Raw genomic sequence first — 26,173 nt, 5'->3', positions numbered from 1 at the left:
GCTCAGTTCATTCTAATGAAACTTTCTTGGGTTTTGAGTTGATGGAAAGCCTGGGTTTAGATATCAAGGACCTGCAAAATAAGCGCAGGACCTCTGAGCAGCCCTGCTTGCCCTACTTTTTCCTGCAGCTATGTAGTTCTGGCAGTTATTAGCCCTAGCATCAAATCTTGGGAAATCACTTCAAACAGAGAAGCACGGTCCTTCGCATTCCAATCCCAAATCTCAATTGGGTATAAAAAGCTCTGAATTCAGAAGCCATTAGAGAAGAAATCGGGATACTTGGTTTCAAAGGTTTAGTTTTAGGCTTAAAAGAAAGTGGAACCTGTTTCACGCTTCCCTATGGTGTAAGGAATTTCTCGGTACAGACAATTCTCCAAGTAATAGTACACTTAGTATTTTGACAGGGCACAAAACTGCAGGATGCCACGATCTTTAGTTAAGAAGATTCGTGGCAAATCACCTTGCTTAGCAGTAGTATCTACGGTTATCTCTAGGCTTATGCAGGTGGTGGGTTGTTTCAATAAACCAGTTGCTGTTTCTGTTAGAATTTCCTGGACTCTTGCCAACAAGATAGCCATGGTGAGCACTGCACCTCAGTTGGGTAGAGCGGATGATTTGTTGTTGTAATCCCAAATGTTCACACAGTTCTGGAATAGTTCTAATCAATCCTAAATCTCTTTATTTTAAGCTCAAGCTTAACTGTTAGTTGCCTGAACTTCATGCTCTTTGGATTGCTAATGACTGCTCACGACATAGTGTTTTTGTGATTCACACAGCGATGTACAATTTATTTTATCTGTATTGTCTTCCTTAAGGGAAAATCCACACCAAGAAAGCCTCTATTCTGCAAGGCAAGGGTTCCATTCTATCCAGGAGCCCAGCCAAGAAAGCTTTCGTGGCCTACCAGCTAGTTTTTACCAGCCACCTATCCAAAGCCCATTATCACCAACAAAAATCCAGGACAGCTGTGAAACCTCTCCTATGAGTGTCCCTAACTTCCCATCCATTTCCTCTATGTGCCAACCAACCATGTTTAACTACGAACGTCCAAAACACTTTATCCAGTCTAAGAATGTGTGTCAAGGGCAACAGCAGCCTCCAGGACCTGCAGCCTCTACAGAGTCAAGCAGACAAATCAAACAGTCCTCCATCCTCATACAGCCTCGTAACCCAAGTGGGCAGAAATTCTCCTCCTCGTCATCGCTGAGCTCTTCAATCACGCTCTCCTCGCCTTCCTGTAGTGCCCCTAAGGAATCCACCTATCCCGTCACACCCGCATCTGCGCAGTCTCCTGCTAGCTCATCATCTGGGCAACGGCTTATATCCATGCCTAACCAATCCCCCGCAGCATTCCTGTGCTCAGTGCTACCCTCGCAGCCCAACTATAACAGCCAAACTCCTTCTCCTATGGAACCTCAGTAAGTATACACAGGCTTCTAACCTTCCCTTGCTTTCCTCTGGCCTGGCCCCTCCCATGCACCGACCGTCCCAAACCCAACCGTCTGGTGAAGCTCCAGCTCAGCCGAAGCCAATGGTACAACTCCCATTGACTTCTGATGTTCGAGGCAGGGCTCTGCGTGAGCCGGGTTAGGAGGCTGAGTGCTTGCCCTTGGAGCCTGGTTGGGAGAGGTGGCTCTCCACCAGGAATGAGACTGCACGGTAGTCATGTCACGGGCTGCTGGGCAGGTTTTCTGGAGTCAGCTTGAAGAGTTCCGTTTGATTTGATGGAAATCTCTTATTTAAGGGTATTCAGAACAGAAGATGGACACCCATCTCAAATGAATTTCTCTCAATAAATGTGGCTTATGAATGGGGAGGCAGGGGGGAAGGCAGTAGTATTTCCCACATATAAACAACTTCAAGATTCCTAGTAAGCCTCAGCAGTATTTTCAGGTTCCACATCACGATGGGGCTCTATGCTCACCTCCAACACAGGTTTCATTAGTCATATGTGCTAACGGAAAGGCAGACTCTTGAAAATTTTACCCCTTCAGACCAAAGACTAGATTCTTTCCTGAATAGGTATTATATCATTTTGCCTTTGGGCTGCAATCCAAATATCTCCCAAGGTCAGTGAGATCTCAAAGGGAGCTGGGTCTTGCCTTCTCACCAACTTGTATTCCTGCCAATATTAACTGGAGGTCCTGTGGAAAGTCAGCGTAGAATACGCAACCCTCAGCCGAGGATGTTGGAAAGGTGATAGGGGCAGGGGGGTCCTGCTGGCTCGGATATAAATTCAGGGTGAAGCTGCAGCTTCTATTGAGGAAATCTGAATGTTTCTGGATTTTTTTTGAATCGCAGCACTGTGGGAAGCAGAAAGGTAAGATGGAGTGGGCTAGCTGGGGCACTCGGGAGTGTTTCTTAAAAGTACTGCAGGAGTGTGTGGGGGTTAGGTGTGCATCTGGAGTATCCACTGGGTCTTGTGTATGTAGTGCGGGGTTGTTTGTTTTCATAGCAAAGGGCTTTGGTGCCTCGCTACACTTTTTGTATAAGCTGCTCTTAAAGGCAACGTCCTGTGAGTTGAGGAATTGTTTTCCTAATCATGCTACAAATGGGCCAACGGGGACATGAGACATATTAATCTGTTGGATAAATTATTAAAGTTTTTAAGTTATAACTTGGGCAAGTTATTAAGTCCAAGCAGTGCTGGGAATACGTACTAGAATTGTAACTCTTCTACCCTATTCTAATCAGCAGAACAAATTTCCAAGCGATAGGAGGAAGAGGATTTTTAATAGAAATAATTGCTGAACACAACTGCAGCATATGAGGCCCCACTGCACGTAACGAATGGGGTTAGATCCTGTCAGCACAGAGTGCTGTGGCTTCTCGTAGACTTTTGCTGAGGGATGATCCTCTTTTCCTGGCACCTTTCAGAATCAAGTCTACTATCTAACTCCAAGAATTGATTGTGTCTCTTGGCTATGGATTACAGGATGAGGCTACATGGGGGGGTTGCAGCGAGCGCTCCTAAAGACCCAGCCTAGCTTGGGCTAAGCTTGGCTGTTGAAGATCTGGACAGAAATGCTAGATGAAGTAACTTTCTGGGGCCAAGAAGAGGACAACTAAACTATTTTCATACCGAATTGACTAGTTTGTGACCTGGCTGTGGATTTGCAGCACCCAGGGCCTTTTTAACAATTGAAATTGTAAAGGAATGCAGTTTTTGAGGGAGAACTTGCTCCTGGACAGACTCGCATTGCTCAGTGGAGTTAGTGGCTCTCTCAAAACACTGCACACATCTGAGTCGGGGCAGGGGCCACTGCAGGATGTAGGGATGCTGAACAGCGACCCACAGCAAACTGCTGCGAGTGTTGTGGAACAACACTCAATGACTTGGCTAGACTGTGATGCTTACCCTTAAGTTTTTGATGCTCAGTTACGCCAACTAGCCTACCTATCTCCCAAATGCTTTGTGGGTTCATTTGAACCACAGTTTCTGGTAGCAGGTTCACATTTTTGAGTGCATTCTATGAAACTGTAGCAAACAGTCGAGCAGGCCTACAAGAATAACTTTGTTTTCTCTTCCTGCACGAGTAGTTACTCACAACCAATGTATAACAAACAAGCTAGCATCAACTCTATGCAGAAGACATCCGACCAAGAAATCCGAGGAACAAAAGAGGCCCTCATTCAGGACTTGGAAAAGAAACTCCGATGCAAAGACAACCTTCTCCAGAATGGCAACCAGGTAAGGGAAACCTCCTGATTAAAGAACCAGTTTGCCCTGACTCTCAGTAGTGCAAGCAGGGATGCAGAGACTAGTTCTAGTGCCCCAGAGGCTGGAGCCTCCAAACTGAGCTGAAAGAGAAGGAAATGCAGGAGCAACGCTGCCCAAACACCTTTACTCAGAACCTCAACCTATCCCAGCAAGAGTTCTTTGAGCCATTTATGACCAGAATATTCTTTCAATGTGAGGTGGCTGAATTTTTCCATTAGAAATGGGAAAAAAAAATCTGTTCCAACAGCAACTCCATTGTTAATCATGGCTCAGGGCTGGTTGCAAAGGTGTGGTTCTGAAACATTTATGTCAAACCACTTCGTTTCCCAACACCCTCTTCTCAGTTATTTTGCTATTAGAATGCAAATAGCTATACGGGTGGGCTGGGTTCAGCTCAGCCCTGAGAAGGCCCTTCACTTAGAGGAGCAGCACATGGTAGTGCATGATAAAAGCTGGCCTGAATATGGGGCAAGAGAGATGGTTGCTCTAAGTCCGTCTGTAGGCATCTACTGTGGCAACTGAACGTCTGCATCTCCCGTGACTTCAGTAAGGGATGCGGTGACTTCTGAAACGCATCTGATGCAGCAAGGTGGCTTTGAGCTGCTATTGCCTTTCCCTCTTATCCTGCCTTCTTGGCCAGCGCACACCATCCAAGTTGTCTTTGAATTTGTGTAATCTAATAGGGCTAGGGTCAGGAGAAAGGTATGTGTTTAGAGCCATGGCACAAACTTGAACTCTGTGCTGGGGATCCTGATGAACATCACATCCACAGACAACTAGAAACCCAAGGAGAATCCCTCAGTCCTCCAGACATGATTTCACCCTGGCTTTCAATGCTGGGGTTAATAAACCACCCCAAATCATTAGAAACTTGGAGAAGATCCAAGATTTGAAAGCTCATTCTAGAGACAATCACCACATGTTGTAAACCTCTTTGATTTCTTTCTACATAAACAAGAACAAATCAAAGACTTTATGATAAAAGCTCATGTAATTTCGGTCTCCTATAAGGCGTCTATTAGTCTCAATACCTACTTACTTATTCTGCAAAGGGACAAAAATGCAATCCCCTTTACCAAGAAATCAAAATCTGGGAGAAAAATTTGCTTACCAGTAGGGAAGCACATTACAGCAAGCTAGAGCGAGCAGGTCTGTAACATGGGAACTGCTTCCTGCTGGCTGGAGGCAGACTGGCAAGTCCAATGTTTGTAGTCTTTCCCCTGAAGTAGAAAGGAGTTTGTGTCATATATATCATTTTACATACTGAAGGGAAAAAAAAATATATTAGGTCAAATCTGACCTAATGTGTCCCTAACAGGAATGTCCTATGTGCTGTAAGAAAGCTTGCCATTGCAAGCCTTTTCTTCCCATAGGAAGCCAGGCTAAAAATAAGGCTTATGCAATCACCACTCTGTGTCCTCCTCCCCTTGTCCTCCAGCATCTGAACCAACTGGCCAATCTCAGCCACACTTGATACAGCCGTAATGACCTCAGGGATATTAAGCTCTCACAGGCTTTGCAAAAGGTCTCTCTCACTCTCTTCTAAAGAAAAGTCCCCCAAGCCTCCCCAAACCCTTATCTACCGAGGAGTAGCCACATACATGTCCCATGCACATGTAGAAATCCAGTCAGAGCTCGTCCTCACATCACAAAATCCAAACCTAAGGTAAACTTTGTGGGAGGCAAAGTGTCAGGTGTTCTGGTGCTTGGGGGACTAATGTACTCTTCCAAGTAACCCAACTGACACAACTTGAATTTAACTCTGTTCACATTTATCCCCATGTGCTGCATCCACATTGTAGGAACTTACTGTTACATGACTGAAACACAGTCTTGCCTCCTCTCAAGACAGCCCACAGCATTTCATAAGGTGGCTGTTGCACTGGCATAAACTTCCCTTGTGTTCCTATCTGGCTGAGTCTGCTTCTGGCGTGGCTCTTGGTTTTTTGGGAGTAGGGGACGCTAGCATCCATCATGCCTCTAGCTCCTGAAGTAAATCCACAGCTGAATGACTTGGGAAGTTTTCCGAGTGCTACCAGAAAGGTACCCTGGGACTTACTCTGGCTTCTGAGATAATGCCATCAGTTACCCATAAATAATCCCAGTGGAGAAAGAGGAGGAGTGGAAGGCCACAGATGGCATTAGAGAGGCTTTGATGAACAGGCAGTTTAATCTTTTATGCATTTCAGCTCTGTATATATTGAGGCTGACTTCAGTAGGCATCACAGTCTGCAAACCCCCTGGAACAGACGTGGTGTTTCTATTCGGCTGCTGCTTTCATTGACAACACCCTGAATTTGTGGCATATTACTGTGCTCTTACAAGCTGATCTGAAATAGTAAATGGACTTCTGACTAGAATTCCTCTCCGCTCTGCTTTAAGCGATTAACTTATGAGGAAAGAATGGCTCGCAGGCTGCTCGGACCAGTAAATGCTGCATCTGTGTTGGAAGCACAGAGCGAAGACAACATGCAGAACGCACAGGTAAATGGGGACCTGTCTCTAGAACAAGGATTTCCCAGTGATTGTGCTGTGACCTGCTTGTACCTGAATAGGGCAGAGAGATGGGGTTTATTTGGTACCGGGGAGGGGAGGGAAGGGGACAGCTCTGACTGGCAGAGCTCTGTATAGTAGGGATTTGGGGTGGGTTTTTTGGGGGGTTGGTGGCAGAGGAGGGGAATTTAAGCACCATCCCCTTGCTGGGCCTGATCTGTAGGAATGACCTCTCCAGGGAGGAATTACAACAGCTGCTGCACAGCACGTTACACCCTGCCAGTGACAGGCGGGGAGCAGCCCAGAGAGTGATACAGGTACCCACTCCCTAACAGCCCGAGTTCAGACTTGGCCAGGACAGCGAGATTTACACCTGTCACTGTTTGGCATAAGTGACATTGACTACAAGAGTTCAGGGCCTTGGGGGGAATTCGGTTGGGTTTTAGCCCTTCCAGGGGCCTGCAATCATTAAGAGAGGGCAAAGCAGTTATTTTGGCAGCCCACATGCTGGTAGACAACAATCTATTACTACTGGCATTTTCAAAAGCATTTTAATTGGAGACTTGCATCATTCGTTGGTTATTCAGGCCAGTTAAAAGCTCTCTTTGGCACTTCTGTGATCAAAGTTAGTGGAAATGTCTGTGATGTGGCACTGGGTACCTGTGCAGCCAAAGAAAACATCCCTCCTGCTGCATGCACGCAGAGAGCCAGCGGGCTGGCATGCACCTTCCAAAGTGCAGTTAGCAAAACTCTTCAATGCGAGAGACACTTAAGATCACAGCAAGGCAGGAATAAGCAATTTGAGCTATTTCTCCCCAATAATCACCTGATAAAGCAGGCAAGAAGGAAACATTATGGATGTCAGAAAGCAAAGGAAGCCTCATCTTTTGCAGATAACAAGGAAACATTCAGTCAAAACAGGATGACTGACAACTTTTCAGGGCGTGTGAAATGCTATGTAAAAAGGAGTACTGGAAGGAGAGATTGGTTTATGTTTGGTAGATCTTATTTCCATTGTTCAGTTTTATTTTTAAATATTGTAGTCACTGATTCATTCAGCCTCTGGATTCCTCAGGAACTTAACTACACAGTCAGTCCATATAATAGAGCATGAGAATTATCTGCAACTTCATCACAACAGCATCCTTGCACAAGACAAGTAATAATTGCACAGAACTCATGTAAATGAGCAGAAACAAGCAATTGCCTTTGGAGGTCCGTCCAGCAAACCCCTCATTCATGTAATGCTTCCCCTAAACTGAAGGTTGCTTCTGTGCTTGAAGTTTAAACGCAGGCCTAAATGTTCCACAGGACTGGGCTACAGAGCACAGAACCAAGCGTTGTAATGGCTCAATGCAGACACCCCAGAAATCTCCATGCAGTGTTTCCCTTATCTGACTCCACTGCTAAAATGAGTCATTGGTAATAAACCCTGCTTGCATTTTCCAAACATCCAAGTTCCTAGCAGGAATCAATCCTGGGTACTTTAGCAGATTTACTCATGTGATTGTGGAGTTGTCAGCGAGCTTAGTTGGTGCTGTGATCTAGAAAGAAAAATATTTTCCAGCTCAGCATGTGTCCATTGCTATTGGTACCATATTTAAGTGGGCACAATACAGTGTTCTTGCCAGCGATTCACTTCTATTCCTGCTATAGGGAAGGACACTCTGTACTGAGCTCTCATTTTAGATACTGCCTGTAGTACTACTCCCCTCTAACAAAGGTTATTGGCTGGCCAAAAGCCTCGTGTGCCAAACAAAACTGCTGCACCTATCACCTGTGCAGAGTGATGAGAAGTTGTGCCGTTCTATTAATAGTACTTGCTACTGTCATGGCCAAGCCTAGGGCGAGAGCAGAGTGCGTTAGCTCCTGATGCAAGTTCCTTTACCTCTTGTCCCAGTGACTTCTGAAATATTCAGTTTGCTTTTAAGCAGCAGTCGGTATATGAACTTAAAATGGCTTCGTGTTCAGTTTATAGATAAAACTTTCTAAGTTAACCCACCTTTCCTCTTTCTCTTTCCAAGCACCAGAATGCAGAAAACATCAGGCTGCAGGTTCCTGCAACACATGTAAGGTAATGCATAAGCTTGTGCTGTGCTACTTCTCAAGACAGAATTTCAAATGTTTCTAGACAGTTTTACTTCACTACTTACCACTTTTTCTAAAGTAGTAATTACTAAATTCATTCACTTCTTTCCAACTAAAACGCTACCATTTGATGATGCCTATGATCTTCATCCAGTCAATTCTAATAACACTAGAGATTTAAAGACACCATGTACCTAGGGCAAATTTGCTTGGTATTCTAGATTAATCTCTAGTCAAAGCAAGATTCGACAATGTAAGTGATGAAACATAGCATGATGAAACACAGCCTGCATTGCTCTTGTAAATTCTTTTGGATGTTAGACCAGAAATGGAAGTTTCGTATGTTATGCATTGAACAACTTGACCAAGATAAGTGGTTGATCAAAACCCATGCCTTACAGCTGAAAACCAAACCAGAACTGTGGTGTTGGATTCCTCAATGTGTTGAGGGACTCTAGCTGCAATTGGTGCTACAATATCATTTGTGCTATGGTAACTTTTACGCAATTAACTGTTTCTGTCCACTTTTTAGGAGCAGACCGTCCTCAAGAGGAGATGAACGTGGACATGACTCAATCCAGGAGAAGTTTTTTCAGCCACGTTTTACACAAGTGCCTGAAGACGTAATTATTGAGGAGGGGCGATTCTGCAGGCTCGACTTCAAAGTAATACCAGCCTTTCACTTTCAGTCCCGTTGGCTCTGTGGGGTGTGTGGCATGAAGAGAGGTCTCTGAGCTGCAGTGCCTTTGCACTTCTAATAAGCCAGAGCACTAATGGCAGATGGTGCAGGGTCTCTCCAGGCAGTGTAAACCGTCAAACAGGAGATGGCTAAATGTTTCAGCGTTTTCCCTTGGAGAATGTAAATGGGATTAGCTGCGTAAGAATATGGCTAAAGCCAAATGGTGGTAAATATGGACCACCACAGAACACCTTTGAGACCTCATTGGGAAGAATGAATATTAAGGCCCTGCGGAAAGAAGGCATTTTGGGAGGGAAACTTGTGCTTTGCACTGGGGCTCCACGGACTTCACTGGACATGCATCCAGCAAGGCCTGTTTAGGACTAGCCTGCCTTTAAAAACTGCATGGCAGTTGTGCCAACCCTAGGGTAAGAAAGAACCTAGGTCTTCTGCACATGCAGCTTCACTGCAGGGTGTTTGCTGATTGTGGTTTGGCTTGGTTTTTCCTAATCACTTCAAATCTCTTTCCTTAAGTAGACTCTTGCCAGACTTAGCATGACCTTTAGCCATTTTGCTGCAAATTGCTTAACTTCTGAATGTCATGGAATAAAAGGCTGAGTTCCCCCCTCCTCCCCCCCCATGAACCCACAATGAGTATCTTTGGCCTAATCAAAACTACCCAAAGATGGGAACAACAGGGGGTTGCAGGAATAGCATCTGTCTTGTAGCTAAAGCTCATCTTTCCATGGCACTTCACAAGCCCTCCTCTCTGTGCAGCACCTCGTTAATACTCAGAACCAGGCAAGACCATAAAATTTCACAGTAGGATCATGAGTCACTATCTATCGGCATCAAACTCCCTAAAGCACTGAAGGGCTTTTATTATCTTACAGCTGTTTAACTCTTCGCTGCTTTCCTCTCCTTCACAGGTTAGTGGGCTGCCAACTCCAGATGTGATGTGGTATCAGAATGGAAGAATGGTTCATCAAGATCAGTTCCATAAAATGATAGTGTCAGAAAAGGGATTCCACTCATTTATTTTTGAAGCAGTCAAATCATCTGATGCAGGGACATATGAATGTGTGGCTGTCAACCGTGCAGGAGAAGCGTCTTTTGCAGTAAAAGTGGAAGTAATTGGTAAGACTGAGAGCACTGATAACTACCTGGCCAAACATGGAAAATCTCAGTAATCTAATGCCTTCCTCTGTGTATTTGGGACATAAACCAATTAAGAAACAGAGGTAGATCTCCAGATGTTCAGGCTCAAACAGTAACACCTCACCTTTTTTATTTTAATAGAAAAAAGACTATTTTAATAGATACACCTGGGATGCCACATGTCTTCAAAGCACTTCTAGTGGGATATTTAGATGTAGTGGGATGGCCAGAATTTGGGAGTTATTTCCCAGGATTGATAACACATGTTGATTGACTCGCCTCCTAAAGTGGATTGTGTCTACTACAGCCTTATGCTCAAGGGAATTGTCCATAGGCTAAGGAGTTGCAGTAAGGAACATGTGCCCTCCTGAATTTAGCATTCTAAAATGTTAAAAACCAAGCCTGATACTAATGTTCAATACTTAAAGTAACTCCTCCTTATCTGTCCTCTTTAATTTAGCAAAAGAACATCACACACCTCCAACTTTCATCTTCAAGCCACAAAGCAAAAAGGTTTTTGAAGGAGATACAGCCAGACTCGAATGCCAGATCTCTGCTATCCCAACACCCCGGATTTACTGGAAAAGAAACAACGAAATGGTACAATATAATACAGACAGAATAAGGTATCCTACTAATGAGTTGGCCATTGGTGTGTTACAAAACAATAACCAGTATTTGTTCAGTCAGATTTGAATTGGCCTGTTCCTAAAAGCAGCAAGCCGGAAAGCTAGGCCTGCCCCTCGTTTATGACACGTGGGGAACAGGCCCACGTGCTGGAGAGGCACCATGCTCAGAGCCTTGCTTTGAGGGCACAGAGAAAACTGTGACCAGATGCCACTCTGAATTCTAGCAGCAGTTACAAGGCCTGTGGAGAAGCTTTAGGCCTGAAAGACGCAATGCAGTCATCATGCCCTGAGGCTGCGGGGCTACAGAAGGGCCTTGATGCCACCTGAGTGGTACTATGACATGAACCTCTGGTGGCTGCTAACACAGATGCAGCGTTTATGTCTGAATCATGTGCAGTGCCCTGCAAGAATTGTTTAGGGCTTTCTCAGCTCCTCAGCATGTAAACGCATTCTCTGATTTCAATGTCTTCTCTCCTTCCCCCTCCAAGCACTTTCACATAAACACCTTCATTTTCCAGCTTGTTACATGACAACACTGGAAGGATTTGCCTCCTGATTCATAATGCCAACAAGAAGGATGCTGGTTGGTACACCGTGTCCGCTGTCAACGGGGCCGGTGTGGCCACATGCCATGCCAGGCTGGAGGTTGCAAGTAAGTACCACGTCACAGTGCCACAGCCACAACTGCAGCTGCCACTGGCACTTGTGTTCAGAGCAGACCCTCAAGATTAACCTAATGCAGCCAGACTGCTGGGAGGATTTCTTTCCAAAGATCCTAAACTAGACAAAAAGTAACTATCCCAGGAAAAACTCTTGGTTAGTGCCAAGATGCTGTGGTGTGTCCTTCGCACATTGTCCACGTCTGCTATCTGCGCTGTTTAAAGACTGCAGTTTGATACCAAGGAGGAGGGTGAATATAAATCTCTGGTGTCTGAGATATGAGCTTGTCTGTTAAATTCTTCCTAATGGTTTGCTGGTTTATGTTGCAGATAAAAAGCAATTGGGTTGCTCTACCATGGGTCTTTCCACAGTCTGGGAAGACACTGAAAGAGGCTTTTTTCTCTCTTCCAGCACATGCAAACAAGCCAATTCCAGCCCCAAAGCAGTTACGAGTTCGACCAACTTTTAGCAAGTATTTGGCACTTAATGGAAGAGGACTAGATGTGAAACAAGCTTTCTCACCAGAAGGGGAGTTTCAGCGTTTAGCTGAGCAGTCCGGACTGTATGAAAGTGATGAACTTTAACTGGAAATGAAGAGGAAAACTCACACCTGTAAGAGACAATGACAACATAGATGCAGTTAACTGGTGATTGCTCTGATTAGCAAAATACATATCTACATGTTTTTACTTTGACTCTTGCACATTCAGCTGTTCCCATTTTACCATGTTAGACTTTATTTATATGGTTTGGTGACTATAACCATATACTGAGTATTGTATTTTAACTATAAAGCCTAAGAAAGCAGGCTAATTAGTTTTTACAAGCGTGGGTGGGTTTAGTTCCACCTGTGCTTGGTTACATGCTAAAGTAGATTGGTTTGTACTGCTTCTCTAATATCACTCTTGAGAATATCAGAAGTCTGTACTGTCTGAATACTAAAACCAAATAGACTAGAGTGTTTTTATGAGAATAAATTAGAAGGCAAATAAAATTTTAAATAACCACCATCAGCTGTGACTCTTCCTTGATCTGTTAAAACCAGCTTATGAATTTCTGGCATCAGCTGCAGCCTGGCAAAGGTGGATTCTTACCCTAAGTCTGCCTCTGGTCCTCTCCCCTGTCTGGTCCCCCCATCATTTGTCATCTGATAGCTATAAACTAGATTCTGACACTCCCTTAATGCTAAAACATGTCAGTGAGGCAACATCAGTATTTTTTCTCCTTGCACAACCTTGACGACTCAAAAGCTGCCCTGTATAATATGAAGCATTAAGGCAACCATGTTTTCCCTCCTTACCCCTTTCATCAAGGAGTGGTTGTGACTTACCTGACTGTTGATTCTCAACCAGCTTTGTTGATTTGAATCATGCAGATGGTTTGCATGCTGCTATTCACAGCCACCTTGCTCAAAATAATAATAAATACCATGAAACCTCATCTAGCCCAACTCCAACAAACCTAGTCTCTGAAATTTTTCAGCTGTACTTGCTAAAAGGAAATTTGTGAGGCTGGAACTAGCCTGAACACTTCCCAGGGGGAGCACAGTGACACCACTGCTAAACAGCAAACCCCACAAGCATCTTCCAGAATGGAAAAACGGGGTCTTGGGTTCACTCCACACTGCTGTACCATTAAATAAAACCCCCAAATCTGAGCTGCACAACGCTGACTATTACACTCCTGACAGAGTCCCGCAGCTCTACCACCACGCTTCTCCTCCGGGCTGCCCGAGCAACGGAATTATCTCACCAAAGTAACTCCTCTCGCTGCGTGTTTGAGCAGATTGAACGCAGAGCGATACCCAGCTCCTCCATGGGCTTCTTTTGAGCGTGAAGATGCTTGGGCAAGAGCACGGTACCAGGGCCGAGCAGCAGCACCAGCTCTGGCCCAGCAGCACCTGCCCTGGCCCAGCAGCACCCGCCGTTCTCCTGAAGGCTGGCAGCACCTGAGCTGCAGCGCTTGCATTAATACCCATTTAAACGAACACAGGCTCCGTTCCCTGCCGCCCTTCGCAGCGAGGAGGGAATTTCCTAATTAGCTCGATTTAGCCTGGAAGCAACCAGCCGCTGGAATTCAACGTTTAATTTGCCCCCCTCCCCGAGGGGACGGCTGCCAACGCGGGGGCTGGAAGCGCGGGCTCCGGTGGGCACCGCCGCTGCGGCCCTGCCGGGCTGGGCAGGGGGCAGGGCGGGGCAGGCCGCGGGGCACCGCTAACGACGATAAACCAACGACAGGAGCGAGCTCCGAGGGCGGCGGGGGCAGCCCCCCGCCGGTAGCCAAGGGCAGGCCGCGGCGCCTTGCCCGCTGCGGTCCCGCTCCCCAGCCCGAGCCCTCCCGCAGGCGGCGAGAGGAACCGGCCCGAGGCGGGGGATCGGCCCCGCCGCCCGTTGGGATTTATACCAGGGAGGGAGGGCCGGGAGCCGGCCTGGCCACCATGGAGCCGGCGGCAGCGCGGCGGAGGCCCGCGGTGGGCCAGAGGCTGAGCGGCAGCGGTGCGTGAGGCGGCCCCGCTGTCCCCAGGGCCCCCCTCAGCCGCCGTTACCGCGGGGCCCGCCGTCCCCGTGGGAGGAGACCCCGGGGGCTGAGGGCTCGGACTCCCCCCACGGCCATTTCTCTTCCAGGTGCCGAGAGACCCCGGGTCAGTTGCAGCAGAGACCTGGAGCTGAAGAAGAACTTGTGGGAGCTGGTCCTCTACCTCGTTTTCCTGATAGACCTAGGTGTAGGTGAGTCTTCAAATGGCTGAGGTAACTCTTTACCAGTAATAAATGCGTAAGCTGTACCTCTTTCAGTACGTACTCCTTTCTTCCACCTGTCTTCCACTTACAAAGTGTCACTTCAGTCAAAATTGCTCAACCTTTTTCTAGCAGCATGGCTTAATGACAGCAGAAGCGGAGAAGCAAGGTTAGAAGCTGTTGCCCTCCTCTCATTCCAGCCTGCGAGCATTCCCTCTTTGCCCCTTCTTTCCAGTGGCGTTTGGCAGGGTGAGCACCGACATGTACCACCTGAACAAAGTCATGTCTCATCTCTTCCTGGAGCCCTCTGCCTCTGAGGACCACAGGAGCGGTTTCAGAAGCATTGTCAGCAGAACAGATTTCTGGACGGTAAGGCTGTCATTGCAAAGATGTTTTCTTGGAGAACAAATCAGGGAAGAAGCTCTTTGTGTTCGGAGCCATACAGTTCTGTAGTTCTAAAAGCCATGTGCTAGATGATGTGCTTTCAGATGAAGAAAGGCAACTAACTTCTTAAAATGCATTTGGAGAAATTCTGGGTACATGCAATAATGCTGATACTTCTGAATAGTCAGTCGAGGAAAACAATAGGCCAATTAATTGCTGCGTATTCTTAATATTAAGCTTGTTCTGAAAAGAGCTTCAATAAAACCCGAAAGATTTTGGGTCTACAGTTCTTTTGACTTCCAGGTGTTAAAAAAAATGTTAATGATTTCCACAGGGGCAGCCAGGAAAATGTAGCATCTTGGTTCAGCTGGTTTGCTGTTACATTACCTCACATTTCAGTAATGGCTGCAAAACACTTATCTCCGTTTTCACTGCTAGGTGGAGGACTTCCCGAAATTACCACTGTTCCCCGCTGACAGCAGAGGGCAAAGTTTCTCACCCTATTTTCCCTTAAAAATGGAAACGCCTGCTTATAACAATTCATTTGGAAGAATTGTACTCCCTTTTATCATGGGGTCTCTTATTGCTAGTACATAAAGTAGCGAGCCCTTGCCGTGAAGCGTGTGTGCTGATGTGATAGAAATGGTTGTAATACATGCTCAGATGGTGCCAGACCATGGGGGCACGTTGTTTTGTACTCAGAACAATGTTCTCCTTAAGTTTAACGCTCTTCATCTGCATCTAAGAAATACCCAGAAAAAGAGGGATTTCCCCTCCCCCCCCTTCAAAAATAAATACTTCTTCATTTAGATTCAGATGACTAAAAACCTAGTCAGAAATATATTCCAAAACATACCTTCAGAGATTAAGATAACCAATACATTTTGTTAAAACATATGTTTGTGTTTAAACATATTTGTTTAGAATTCAGCAGAATTTTTCAAAGAAACCCCAAACAGACATATGTTGTAGTCTTACCCTGAATAATCCCATTACGTATCTCTGGTAGAATTGCATAGGCAATAGAATTGTCTCATAGCAAAAAGATGTAAATATATCATGTTTATAAGACAGTATATAGGTGGGAATTGTTGGTATTGTAGCTTAGACCCTGTAGCTGTAAGTAACCCAAGAACCCTGTAGAGATTAGTATGCTAAAAAGTGGGGTAATAGTGGTATTTAAATAATCTTTTGAAACTTTAACCTCACTCGTACATAGTTTGCAGAGGGACCTCTGTTGGATGGACTCTACTGGGACAAATGGTATGACAACACGACGTTAACCCTCCAGAAAAACAACAGCCATATTTACTATGAGAATTTGCTGTTAGGAGTAGCCCGGATTCGGCAGCTGAAAGTACGCAACAACACTTGCTTCATCTACCCGTATTTCCATAGTTTTTTAGAAGGCTGTTACAGTGAATATCATTATCGAGCCGAAGACAGATCAGACTTTGGTCTAAGGAACGGATCTGAGTAAGTCATCCTACTTTGGCACAGAAATGTTTTTGGAAACCTAACCAAATCCTGAATGCCACTATTCTTCAGTTAATAACAACTGTACATGCAATTAGCTGAGTTTTTCTCTTGTTTACATTGAGATAAACCATGGATTTGGTTTTGTGCCAACATTATAGATGGGAATTTGGCATGGGAAATGTATAGCAGAGAGACAGGAAGAACTGGAAACAGTGAGCCCAGTTCAGCAGAAGCACATGTTAGTGCGTTTATCTCCACTAACATCTCTGGAGAAATGCTCAATTAGATGAGGCCTGAATTTAAATCACATGTTTATAAATTGGAATCATGCTAAAGTGCTCTGGAAACAGAGCCGAAAGGCCTGCTTCACACACTTCATTTAGCATTGATTTAGCCCAGTGAAAGAACATGCCACGGTGACAATGAACTACATAAACCAGAGGTACTCCATTTACCTATAAAGTTTTAAGGCAATGAAACTGTCTGGCCCACATTGGGTAAAATCCAGATTCGTAAGCAATTGCTGTTTTGTGAATGTACTGAGTATTTAGCAAATAAGAAATGTAAATATTTTAGGTCTGTATGTCTCATGCATACTGCATGTAAAGAAAAGTGGTTTTTTAAAGGTCTGGCTTAAATGGTCAGTTGCTGATGTGGAAGAACACAAGAACTAACAATAAAATCAAAGTTAAAGCTTGCTTCAGTCCCGTTTCCATAAGCTGAGCTGCTTCGTTTCCCCATTTCTGATAGATGGAAATACACCTCAGCCTCCTCATTATCCCCATGGTACTGGGGCTCTATAGGTTTCTACAGCAGTGGAGGATATATGTTCACCTTACCTAAATCGAAGCAGGAGAGCGTGGAGAAGTTGGTCTTCCTCAGGCAGAACAGCTGGCTTACTAGAGGAACCAGAGCTGTATTTATCGACTTCTCAACGTACAATGCAAACATAAACCTCTTCTGTGTCATCAAGTGAGTTCTTACCTTTACGACACAGGAGATCCGACTTACTGACACGTATGATGCTTCCCTGAGCACACAAGGAACGGCTGCTCGCCTCAGGCCTGTGTAGCCGTGTTTCTCAGGTAGCAGCTGGCAAGACAGTAATTCATTAAAAACGCAGAAATTCAGTTATTGCAGGGAGCAGACTCGGATCCTTCTTTTCTGTTTTTGTTGTTTGGTGGTTTTGGTGTTTGGTTTTTTTTTTTTAAATAGTTGGTGTCTGGTCCGTACAGCTGGTTGCTGCTGTCTGTCAATAGATTTCATAACCTTTTGCAAGGTCAAAGACTGGATTATTAGTCCTGTTGTCAGCTAGTGGAAGGAAGAGACTCAGGGTAGGGTGAACGTTTGCTCTTCTGAGACATGGTTTTGTTAAAGACTGTTAATCAAACACCATAGCTTGGGTATCCCAAGAGCTTCTCGTTTTCCCTTCAGCCCTCCCTAACATGCAACACTCTTCTCATGGGAGACTTAGCATAACCCTTACAGGAAGATCTTACAGACGTAGGAGTTCCCGTAAAGTGTTATTAATGTAGTAGTAATTAATGTTAGAAAATCAAGGGCTGAGGTGATTTAAAGAGATGGCAACTAACACCAGTCCCCAATTTCTTTCAGGTTGGTGGTAGAGTTCCCTGCCACCGGGGGTGCTCTCACCTCCTCACATATCTACTCCGTGAAGCTCCTCCGATACATCACATACTATGATTACTTCCTGGCTTCTTGTGAAATCTCCTTTTGCCTCTTTATCGTTATATTCATAATCCAGGAAGCCACAAAAATAGTCAAAATGAAAGAGAAATATTTCAGAAGTGTCTGGAACTGGCTGGATTTGCTGCTGCTGGTGGTGAGCTACCCCTTGACTTCCACCCCTGTCCTTGCCAGCCGAGGCTAGCACCGGATAGACATCCAACGAGCCAGAACTGCCCAAATCTGTGGTTAGAGTTAACCACCCACTGAAGAGGCCACACGGCCCACCACGGTTCAGCACACCTGAACTGGTTTTCTAGCCTTGCTGTAGATGTGCTGCAGCTCTATGTCCTTTTTGCTCGTTATCACCTTGTTCATTTCAGCTTTAATCTCTGCAGAGCAGGGAAGCACTAGCACACAGCAGAGCTAACACAGTAAAATTAGCATGTGTGCAGCATGTAACATAGCAGAAGCCCAGAATTATTGTAATACACAATTACAAAGTATTTGACCAATAAAGTCACATATATACAGTTTATGACCAAACATCTGAAAAGGTCAGGTTCTTCAAATCTAACCAAGGGCCTTTTGGAATCAGGACAGTCTTTCCTATGCAAAGGGACAGTCTGAAGAGAGGGCAAGTAGCCGGACTTCAGTTTCACTGACTTCTGCTCTCCTTCAGGTGTCCATCCTTGCCATTGGCTTCAACGTCTACCGCACTGCCAAAGTGGCCCTGCTAATGGAAGAGCTGCTGGCTAATGCCCACGGGTATCCAGACTTCTATTTCCTCGCATTCTGGCAAGTCATTTACAACAACATGATTGCTGTCAACATGTTCTTTGCTTGGATAAAGGTATTGGCTCTTACTCCCTTTTTTTTTTTGTACTTGAGAATCTGAGCGTTTCCAAGTGTCGCATAAATGTTCAGTTTTACCTTTCCATGGGGGAACTGCAGAGGTGGGGCTCAAAGGGAGAATTTTGTTTATAAGATTCCAGAAGAGTTTAAAATTACCTCCTTCTCATAAACATGGGTCACACAAATTCCAAGTCCATCTAAAAAAGATGTTTGCACTTGGGCAGCTGTCTCCATTGGAGCAGCTGGGAAATTACCATGGCCAAACAGCCTCCTCAGACTCAGTCTGTTCCTGGACCCAATCTTATCCAGGTCACGGCCTGACCTATACAGACAGCATGGCTCTAGTAGGTGAAGCTATTCGTAGCTTTTGTAGCCAAAAGCCATGAAAACAGTTTTTAACTGCAGAGGAAGGCAGAATGTGTCTGAACTTGACTCAGAAGTGGCTTTGGGCCAGGACACCTTTCATTTCATTCTTACTTGTAAACAGACCTGCTGATCTCTGGATGGAGTAGCAAACTTCTCTAAGATTAGGGGCTACTTTTGCTCCTAACCAGGTGCTCTGGGACCAAACCATGTTTGCATGCCACTGCCCCTAATCTACTAAACCCTGCCTGGGGTCTGCACCCAGCAGACATCAGTGACTTTGGTTCGGGTGGCCTCAGTGTTCCCAGTGACTGGATGAAACTTCCCAAAGTTTTGCCTGATCCCGGGCTGCTTACAGGCCCCCTCTCTCCTAAGGTATTTGTAAAATGCCCAGCACAAAGCAGCTCTGAAACAGCCAGGGGAGGTACTTACATCTGCCAGAAGGGATCAGGCCTTAGTCACGCCCCAAGGACCAGAATATAAACTATCATGAAGGGTCACGTGCTTTTAGAATAAACAGGCTTTTGGCCTTCCTCCACCTCCCAGGCCGAGGCTGCAGGAAGAAGCTGTTGGGGAGCACTAGCTGCTCACCAGTTCTGTGGACAGTCTTCCTCATTACGTCCATTCTGTCCCTCAGCTGCACGTTCCCCCTGCGTCACCCTCCCCCCAGACGGACAACTGTTCATTTAGTAGCACAACTGTGTTTATAATTAACGACTGTCATTGAACAAGGCTTTTGTTTCAGACCCAAATTAAGAGAGCTCCTTACCAACCGAGCCCGTCAGGAGGCTCCATCCAGGAGGATGGTATGGCTTGCAATCTCCTTGACCAGGGGTCCGTATCTGCTAGAGCTGATTACACTTACCAGTACCCAGCAGAGAGCTGTCTGCACACTGTTAGCTTTAGCACATAAGCATATTTGCCCTGCAGAACATTCATCTTCTCAAGAAACACACCCAATCCTAGTTCTCCTTACAGATACATACCATGCAACTTACTTCTAGGTAAGACTTAACCTGTAAATTAGGATTACAGATAAAATTCCAGAAATTCTGTTAAGAAGCTGCAATATATTTTGATCCCCCAATAACAATACGTTCTGTTCTCTTGCAGATATTTAAATATGTCAGCTTTAACAAAACCATGATGCAGCTCTCCTCCACTTTATCTCACTGTGCCAAAGACATAACTGGATTTGCCATCATGTTCTTCATCATTTTCTTTGCCTACGCCCAGTTTGGCTATCTGGTTTTCGGGTCACAAGTTGAAGAGTTTTCCACTTTCCCAAACTGCATGTATGCTACTTTCTAAACTTTTTGACACAAATGCCTCAGTTGGTGTAGGTGCAAACCAGCTTCTGCTAAGCAGAACTTAAAAAAGTATAGGTCTCCAACACTTAAGCTTATTTCATAGAGTAAAACCAATTTGTTGGCTTTACGTTTCCCAAAGTCTTCATATGTTCCAAAGAGACCACCTGTGCGTGACACAGGTCAAGGAAGCATACGAAGGGGAAGCTCAGGAGGAGTTCACCCAACGGAGCTGTTAGTCCCCACAGCTGTCAACCTCACTCCGTCGTGTGTAACCAAGCCCCATGGCCATCCGGAGGCCTGGCAGCAGGCTGTTCTCCTTTGCCTCGTGAATCCAGAATGTGGAACTGCCCCGCAGACATGCCGCTGGGTACGCAACACCGTCCCCAGCGTGACAACCACAGAACTGCTGGAGACACCCAAGTGGCTCAGAGCACAAGCTGAGCACATTTGCAACCAGGAATTACTGCACTTTTGAGAAAGATCTCCAGCTGCATAGCCAAGAGTCCCCAGATCCCGTCAGCTGACTCCGTTACTTTCTTCCCCAGTTCTTTCAGCCACTCACTGTAGCAATATCAGATCAATTCCAGTGCCAGCTGGAAATGGTTTTGATGGTCCTCGCACCTCATAGCAACTCTACCCTGTCACCCGCCGTGTGCGTTGTGGTTTTGCCCATGGCTGTGTTTCTTACAACTTCAGAGATACCTTTAGTGTACCAGATTGTCTGAAAGGAGCTTTTCATGTAAAATTAAGGCACTTCTAAACTAGAAAAATAGCTCATTTTGGATCCACTTGGATGCGAGATAGTCCTAAGGTGCTAGAGGGGGACATAGGGACCTATACTGTTACCTTCTGTACTAACAACATGAAGGGAAATAATTTTTAAAACCCAAAAAAACCTGTGATTTATCTAAAATGAAAGTATTTTCTCATACAAGCCATTTCAAAATTCATTTGTACTTTCAAATTCTCAAATGCATGCACTAAATTGCTGTATTATCCTGGCTTGCCTTTTGATTTCAGTGACTAAGGTAATGGTGAATCAGTTTCTATTGTATCTATTGCCTTTTTTTTTTTTTTTTTTTAATTAATGCTTACAACACTTCTCTTTAACAGAAACCAGTCAACTCATTCTGCTGTTTTTCACTCCCAGCTTTACACAGTTTCGTATTGTGCTGGGAGATTTTGATTTTGAGACTGTGACAGCAGCAAACAGAATCCTTGGACCTATTTACTTCACCACATTTGTATTCTTTGTGTTCTTCATATTGCTGGTAGGTATAGTCTTAAAAATGCTCATCCTTTTGCATAAGCAGTAGAGAAGAACTGGTGTATAGTGCTCTGAGACAGTGTTTTTCACCCCAAGATGACACTGGGCCATTTATCGAGATTTTGATTTCTGAAAACTTAATTGGGTGCTCTTGAAAACTGCATAAAGGCAGCCTTGTCAGGTGGGAAGGTTAAAGACACTTTGATGGGACTGTGTAGGTGCAGGTTTGCTTTATTAGATTGATGCTTTCATTACTTCAGATTGAAACACCACTTGAAAAAGCTAGTTCTACGACAGGAAATCCGTTCCCTCCAAGGAACTGGGCCTTTTAGCTGATACTGCATATGGGAAATAAGTGATTTGTCTCCCAAAAACATTCTCTAAGACCCCAGGATTATCCGATAATTTAACTGCATTGGGAGCAGGTCTGCACCCAGCAAAGCTCTTCAATTCCAAAGCTGCTTCAGTTCCGTGCCCTAGTAGAACAGCCCCCAGAACAACAGCCCCAGCGTAATACAAATGCAATTTCCAGAAACAAATCTCTAACTGTGTCCTTCCTATGCAGAACATGTTTTTGGCTATTATAAATGACACCTATTCACAAATCAAAGCAGACTTTGAAGTAATACCCAGTGAAGAACTTCAGCTCAGACACCTCTTTAGACAGGTGAGTAAACACTTCTGTAACTACCTCATTTAACTCAGGGTAAGAGGAGGAACTCTAAGCTACATCACTAGCAAAGGGCCTTAAACAGCTGGGCCATAACCACTTAAGAACACCCAGTATTTGATTTTTCACTTTAAATAATCACTTGACAGATACAGAGACATCTTTTCGTCAAACCCACAGGAGCTCCTAATGGTAAGAGTAGTATATATATGAGTTGGGGTGCAAGGAGCCTACCTTTACTTCACCCTTTTAAAAGCAGTATTTAAGACCAGCCTGGTCTGTGGTGTATCCCGTCATCAGCTTTCCTCAGAGTTTTCTGTGCTGCTCTTACAAACTGAGAAACTAAAGATCTTCTCTGCATGGGAAGACAAGCAGAAACATGCACCTTTAAAACTCCACAAAGTTCAGAACATTTCTACGTGCCAGAAATGAGTACAAAAGGGGAACAAGTCTAACTTTTCAGTTCAACTTGAAATGATGACCTCCTCCTGTCCTGCCAAATGCATACAGTGAAGCCAAGGAGACTGCGCACAGTTCTGTTGCTGGGAAAAGTCAGTACCTCCACCTAGAAACTTTAACTGGGGAGTACAGCAGCACCAGTGAGATAAATAAGCTAGAGGTAGGGGTGCGATGAGATTCCTGCACACTCAAGACAGCGTTTCTCCAAGCTGGCCCACGCTGACCACGCTGCAGCGGAGGGCTGGCAGCCCTGTCTATCCAAAATTCTCCTGCAGGACTTTACAAGTGGCACAGGCACAAGTTCCATTGCTTCTGCAGAGGCCAGTTTTCACTGAGGGAAAGGAAGGGAGAGGCCCAGGCCAGGATACAGCTAGTCTGGTCGGCAACAGCACAGTCTAGATTCCCCCACCCAAGCTCATTCTTGTACTTACCAGGCACTACAGTAAGATGAAATTAATATGCCTGACAACAGAAACTCTTACTGGATTTGGTTTGCTATTACCTTCAGGGGTTTCATGACAAGTTTGAGCTACAGCAGGCAAAGTTAGCTGAGCTGAGGGAACAAAGAGAGAGGCTGGTGGGATTTTGGTTTAATTGCCGAGGCATTATGCTGTCGGTTTGTTCCTTGCATTCGAGTCCTTGTGCAAAAGTGTCTCTGGTTAAACACAACCATTTAACATGCCTGACATTTCCTGTCCACGTTCAGACTTGCAGCGAGGCCCTTGTCAAGCTCAAGTTGAAGAAACCGGAGATGGACACAAACCCAGCAGCTGAGAGCTCGGGAAGGTAGGATCTCGGCATTGGCCGTTCCCCCCTGCGCCGAGCACAGACGTATTCTCACAGGACTTGTGTCTCTTCTCATTTGTGTGAACAACAAGCAGGGAATTTTCAGCCACTAAAGGAAAGGATGCTTCTAAGCGTTCTGATGGAGACAGTGCTAATGAAGAGGTAGGCTTTATTCTTTCCTATATTCTTAGAAACTGCTGATTATATTTCAGAAGTTTAACACAAAAGGAGTCATAGTTGTCCCCACTGTTACTTACAAAAGCTGTTTCTCCACAGGATACTATTTTTAACATCACAGGAATAGCAAAAGCTAGACCTATAAGTAAAGAAAAATCACTAATTATGCCCAAAACTTCGAATGAAAGCTTGTTCGGGCAAGGCCATTCACTACAATAGCAGAGTAGGGTGAGATCAATGTGTCTTAGAAATGGTATAAATCTGTGAGCTGGGCATTTGCCCAAATGTTAAACCGAAGCAGATGTACGGAAAACAAGTTTTACAGCAGTCTGCTGGGTCATAGGCTGCATCTACAGCCAGAAGAAAGATGACTGTAGCTTCCTTTTGCTTTACAAAAAGAGGGCCTCCAGCAGTCTTTGGTAGTTCCAGGTCTGGGATAAGCCCGTGCAAGCACTTCTACAACATTTTTTTAAATAAACAAACCACAAAAACACTTCTACAAGAGAGGGAAAAGCCCTTCAGCTAGCTGTAAACGCCGCTACACACAATGCTTGCAGTCTCTCTCAGCCCTGAAAAGAAACGTCTGTTCCTATATCCTGTCTTTTTGGAAGGGCCAGAAGGAAAATCGACTTTCAGGCAGAGAACACTTTTCTCCCCAAAGCTGCATGCATCTTTTCCTGCCTGAGTGACTGTCACAGGTGTCCCAGTGAGTCACGCTGCCTTTGTCCGATTTACTTTTCTTAAATCCCTCTGGTGATGAATAGAGCTGTCTGAAATTACCAGAGCTACAGGAAGGGCAAGAAAAACTTCATCAGAAGCATCCACTTACTGAGGACACTGACTTAGTCACAGCTCAGAGCTACATCTCCACTGCAGAATTTAAGTGGTAGGTGTGTCTGAGTCTGTCTTATTCCCACCCCTGGACAGCTGCAGCCCCTGGCTGAAACCCTCACCGAGTGACAACCTGAGAGACAGAGACAGAAGATAACACAGAGTCAATGATTTTAAGATTTTTTTTTTAAGTGCTTTACACTGCCTGACAACAGATGCCCTCAGGGAGGGAAGAAGAAAACAAAAGAATTTAGTAGAGCAGCTTGTAAGGACATTAGTCAAGAATGAGGTGGGACAAGAATGTAAAATATTGTCACTCTTCCAGAACACTTTGTGGCTGCCCAGGGAGGGGGGAGAGACAGTAACACTTGTGCTTGTGAAGGGGTGTTTCAGGACATAGACCCGTGGCAGTGGACACGCGTGAGCAAAGAGGAAGGCTGCAAATGCCAGTCTCAGGGCAGCGCCATTTCAAGGATATGGGGCCGGATTTTTGTGTTCCAGGCTCGTAAGGCGTACGGCTGCGCTGGCGAGGGAAGTCAGTAACATCAGTGCAGAAGGCAGGAGAACTAACACAAGTGTGCAACAAATGAAGGCTGCTTCAGGCACGAATACACGAGCTCTGCTAACAGAGATCGCCTGGCTCTTCACACAGTTTAAATAAATCCAAAGTCCCCACATCCCCCCTCCCCCTTTATTTTTTTCGGGTTTTGGATAAGAGAAGCAGGAATGTTAATAAATGTATATACCATTGTTGCTTCTGGGTCTTTTCTGTGCGCGTTTCAGGTGCTTCTTTAACTCTGAGAAGAACTGACCAACCTTGCCAGGGTTCTGGGTAGGCATCTCTACGAACGCCTCAACAACATTTATTCCTCTGCCTTGTTTTGGGGCTGCTGCGAGACACAGATGTGGCATCAGAAGAGCCGATCATGAGCAAGGGCAGCATCCTGGGCCTGCTGCGTACCCTCCTCTCCATCTCTGGCCCTACAGAGCCCAGTGCAACGCTCCAGTCGCCGGGCACGCACCAGCACTGGGTCATTAGCCCGCGCTTCCCCAGACCGCTTCCTTTTGCTAGTGCATCTGCCGCCAAGGTTAAGGCTTATTTCTCAACAATTCTTGTTCCAGGCACCTGTTGCTTCTAAAACATGTTACTGCTGCCTTCAGAGAAAAAAAAAAATTGTTATTCAGGAAAAAATAGCCTTTGTTTTTGATCAGGCCTTAACACGTGGAGCCACTAGAGGGAGCTTTGCTTCACCCTTGCACGAGCCTGAATGTGCTATAAATCCCACAAGGATTTATAGTATTATAAAGCCTTATGTCCTGCAGAGCACTACCAAGCTACTGCATGGTCTCTCTGTGTCTAATCACAGTGTGGAGGAGCTGTGTCACAGAGAAGGGAGCAGCCAAGCATTTGAAGGCACCCAGAAAGAGATCCCTTCAGCCCAGTGGCACATGTAGCCATGCGCTGGTTTGGCTGGCAGGGTTCACTGATTCTTGTACTTCCCTTTCCTGGCTGAGCCAAGACATTCTCCTTCTTCTAAAAGGACCAGTTTAAAATAATATTCCCATCACTTCCAAAGGTTTCTTGTTGCCATGCGGCATCCCAGGACACTTGTCCCAGCAAACACAGGTCACTGATGATCTCTTGATCTCGATTACTCAATAGTCTGACATGCAAGAAAGCAGATGTATTGCACCGTTGGCATCTCCAACCTCTCCTCCTCCTGGCAATCCCTCTCATACAAA

The 26,173-nt window shown here is 45.3% G+C and overlaps 2 protein-coding genes across 4 annotated transcripts; both read left to right on the top strand.

Moving 5' to 3' along the window:
- The first annotated feature begins 981 nt into the window (after window positions 1–981).
- MYOT (myotilin) lies at window positions 982–12,012 on the top strand. 3 transcript variants are annotated; one of them, XM_086470985.1, is made up of 9 exons: window positions 982–1,418; window positions 3,541–3,691; window positions 6,104–6,205; window positions 8,245–8,288; window positions 8,835–8,967; window positions 9,911–10,118; window positions 10,600–10,765; window positions 11,287–11,420; window positions 11,840–12,012. In XM_086470985.1, the coding sequence occupies exons 1-9, from the start codon at window positions 982–984 to the stop codon at window positions 12,010–12,012; spliced, it is 1,548 nt and encodes a 515-aa protein (XP_086327111.1). The 3 variants fall into 3 exon arrangements, with proteins under 3 accessions (XP_086327111.1, XP_009958655.1, XP_086327110.1); XM_009960353.2 differs by having other exon boundaries at window positions 8,239–8,288; XM_086470984.1 differs by having other exon boundaries at window positions 3,538–3,691; window positions 8,239–8,288.
- Window positions 12,013–13,865: 1,853 nt separating this feature from the next.
- Window positions 13,866–25,241, top strand: PKD2L2 (polycystin 2 like 2, transient receptor potential cation channel). The gene is made up of 12 exons (XM_086470843.1): window positions 13,866–13,923; window positions 14,053–14,154; window positions 14,399–14,532; window positions 15,767–16,023; window positions 16,777–16,998; window positions 17,641–17,869; window positions 18,395–18,565; window positions 20,044–20,225; window positions 21,391–21,511; window positions 22,073–22,174; window positions 23,343–23,422; window positions 25,214–25,241. Exons 1-12 carry the CDS (start codon window positions 13,866–13,868, stop codon window positions 25,239–25,241), a joined length of 1,686 nt encoding a protein of 561 aa, XP_086326969.1.
- The last annotated feature ends 932 nt before the right edge of the window (window positions 25,242–26,173 follow it).

The sequence above is a fragment of the Leptosomus discolor genome, chromosome 10 (assembly GCF_034619465.1).
Source record: "Leptosomus discolor isolate bLepDis1 chromosome 10, bLepDis1.hap2, whole genome shotgun sequence".
Lineage (NCBI taxonomy): Eukaryota > Metazoa > Chordata > Aves > Leptosomiformes > Leptosomidae > Leptosomus > Leptosomus discolor.
Note: the sequence above shows the minus strand (reverse complement) of the source record. Positions and strands in the feature narration are given on the sequence as shown.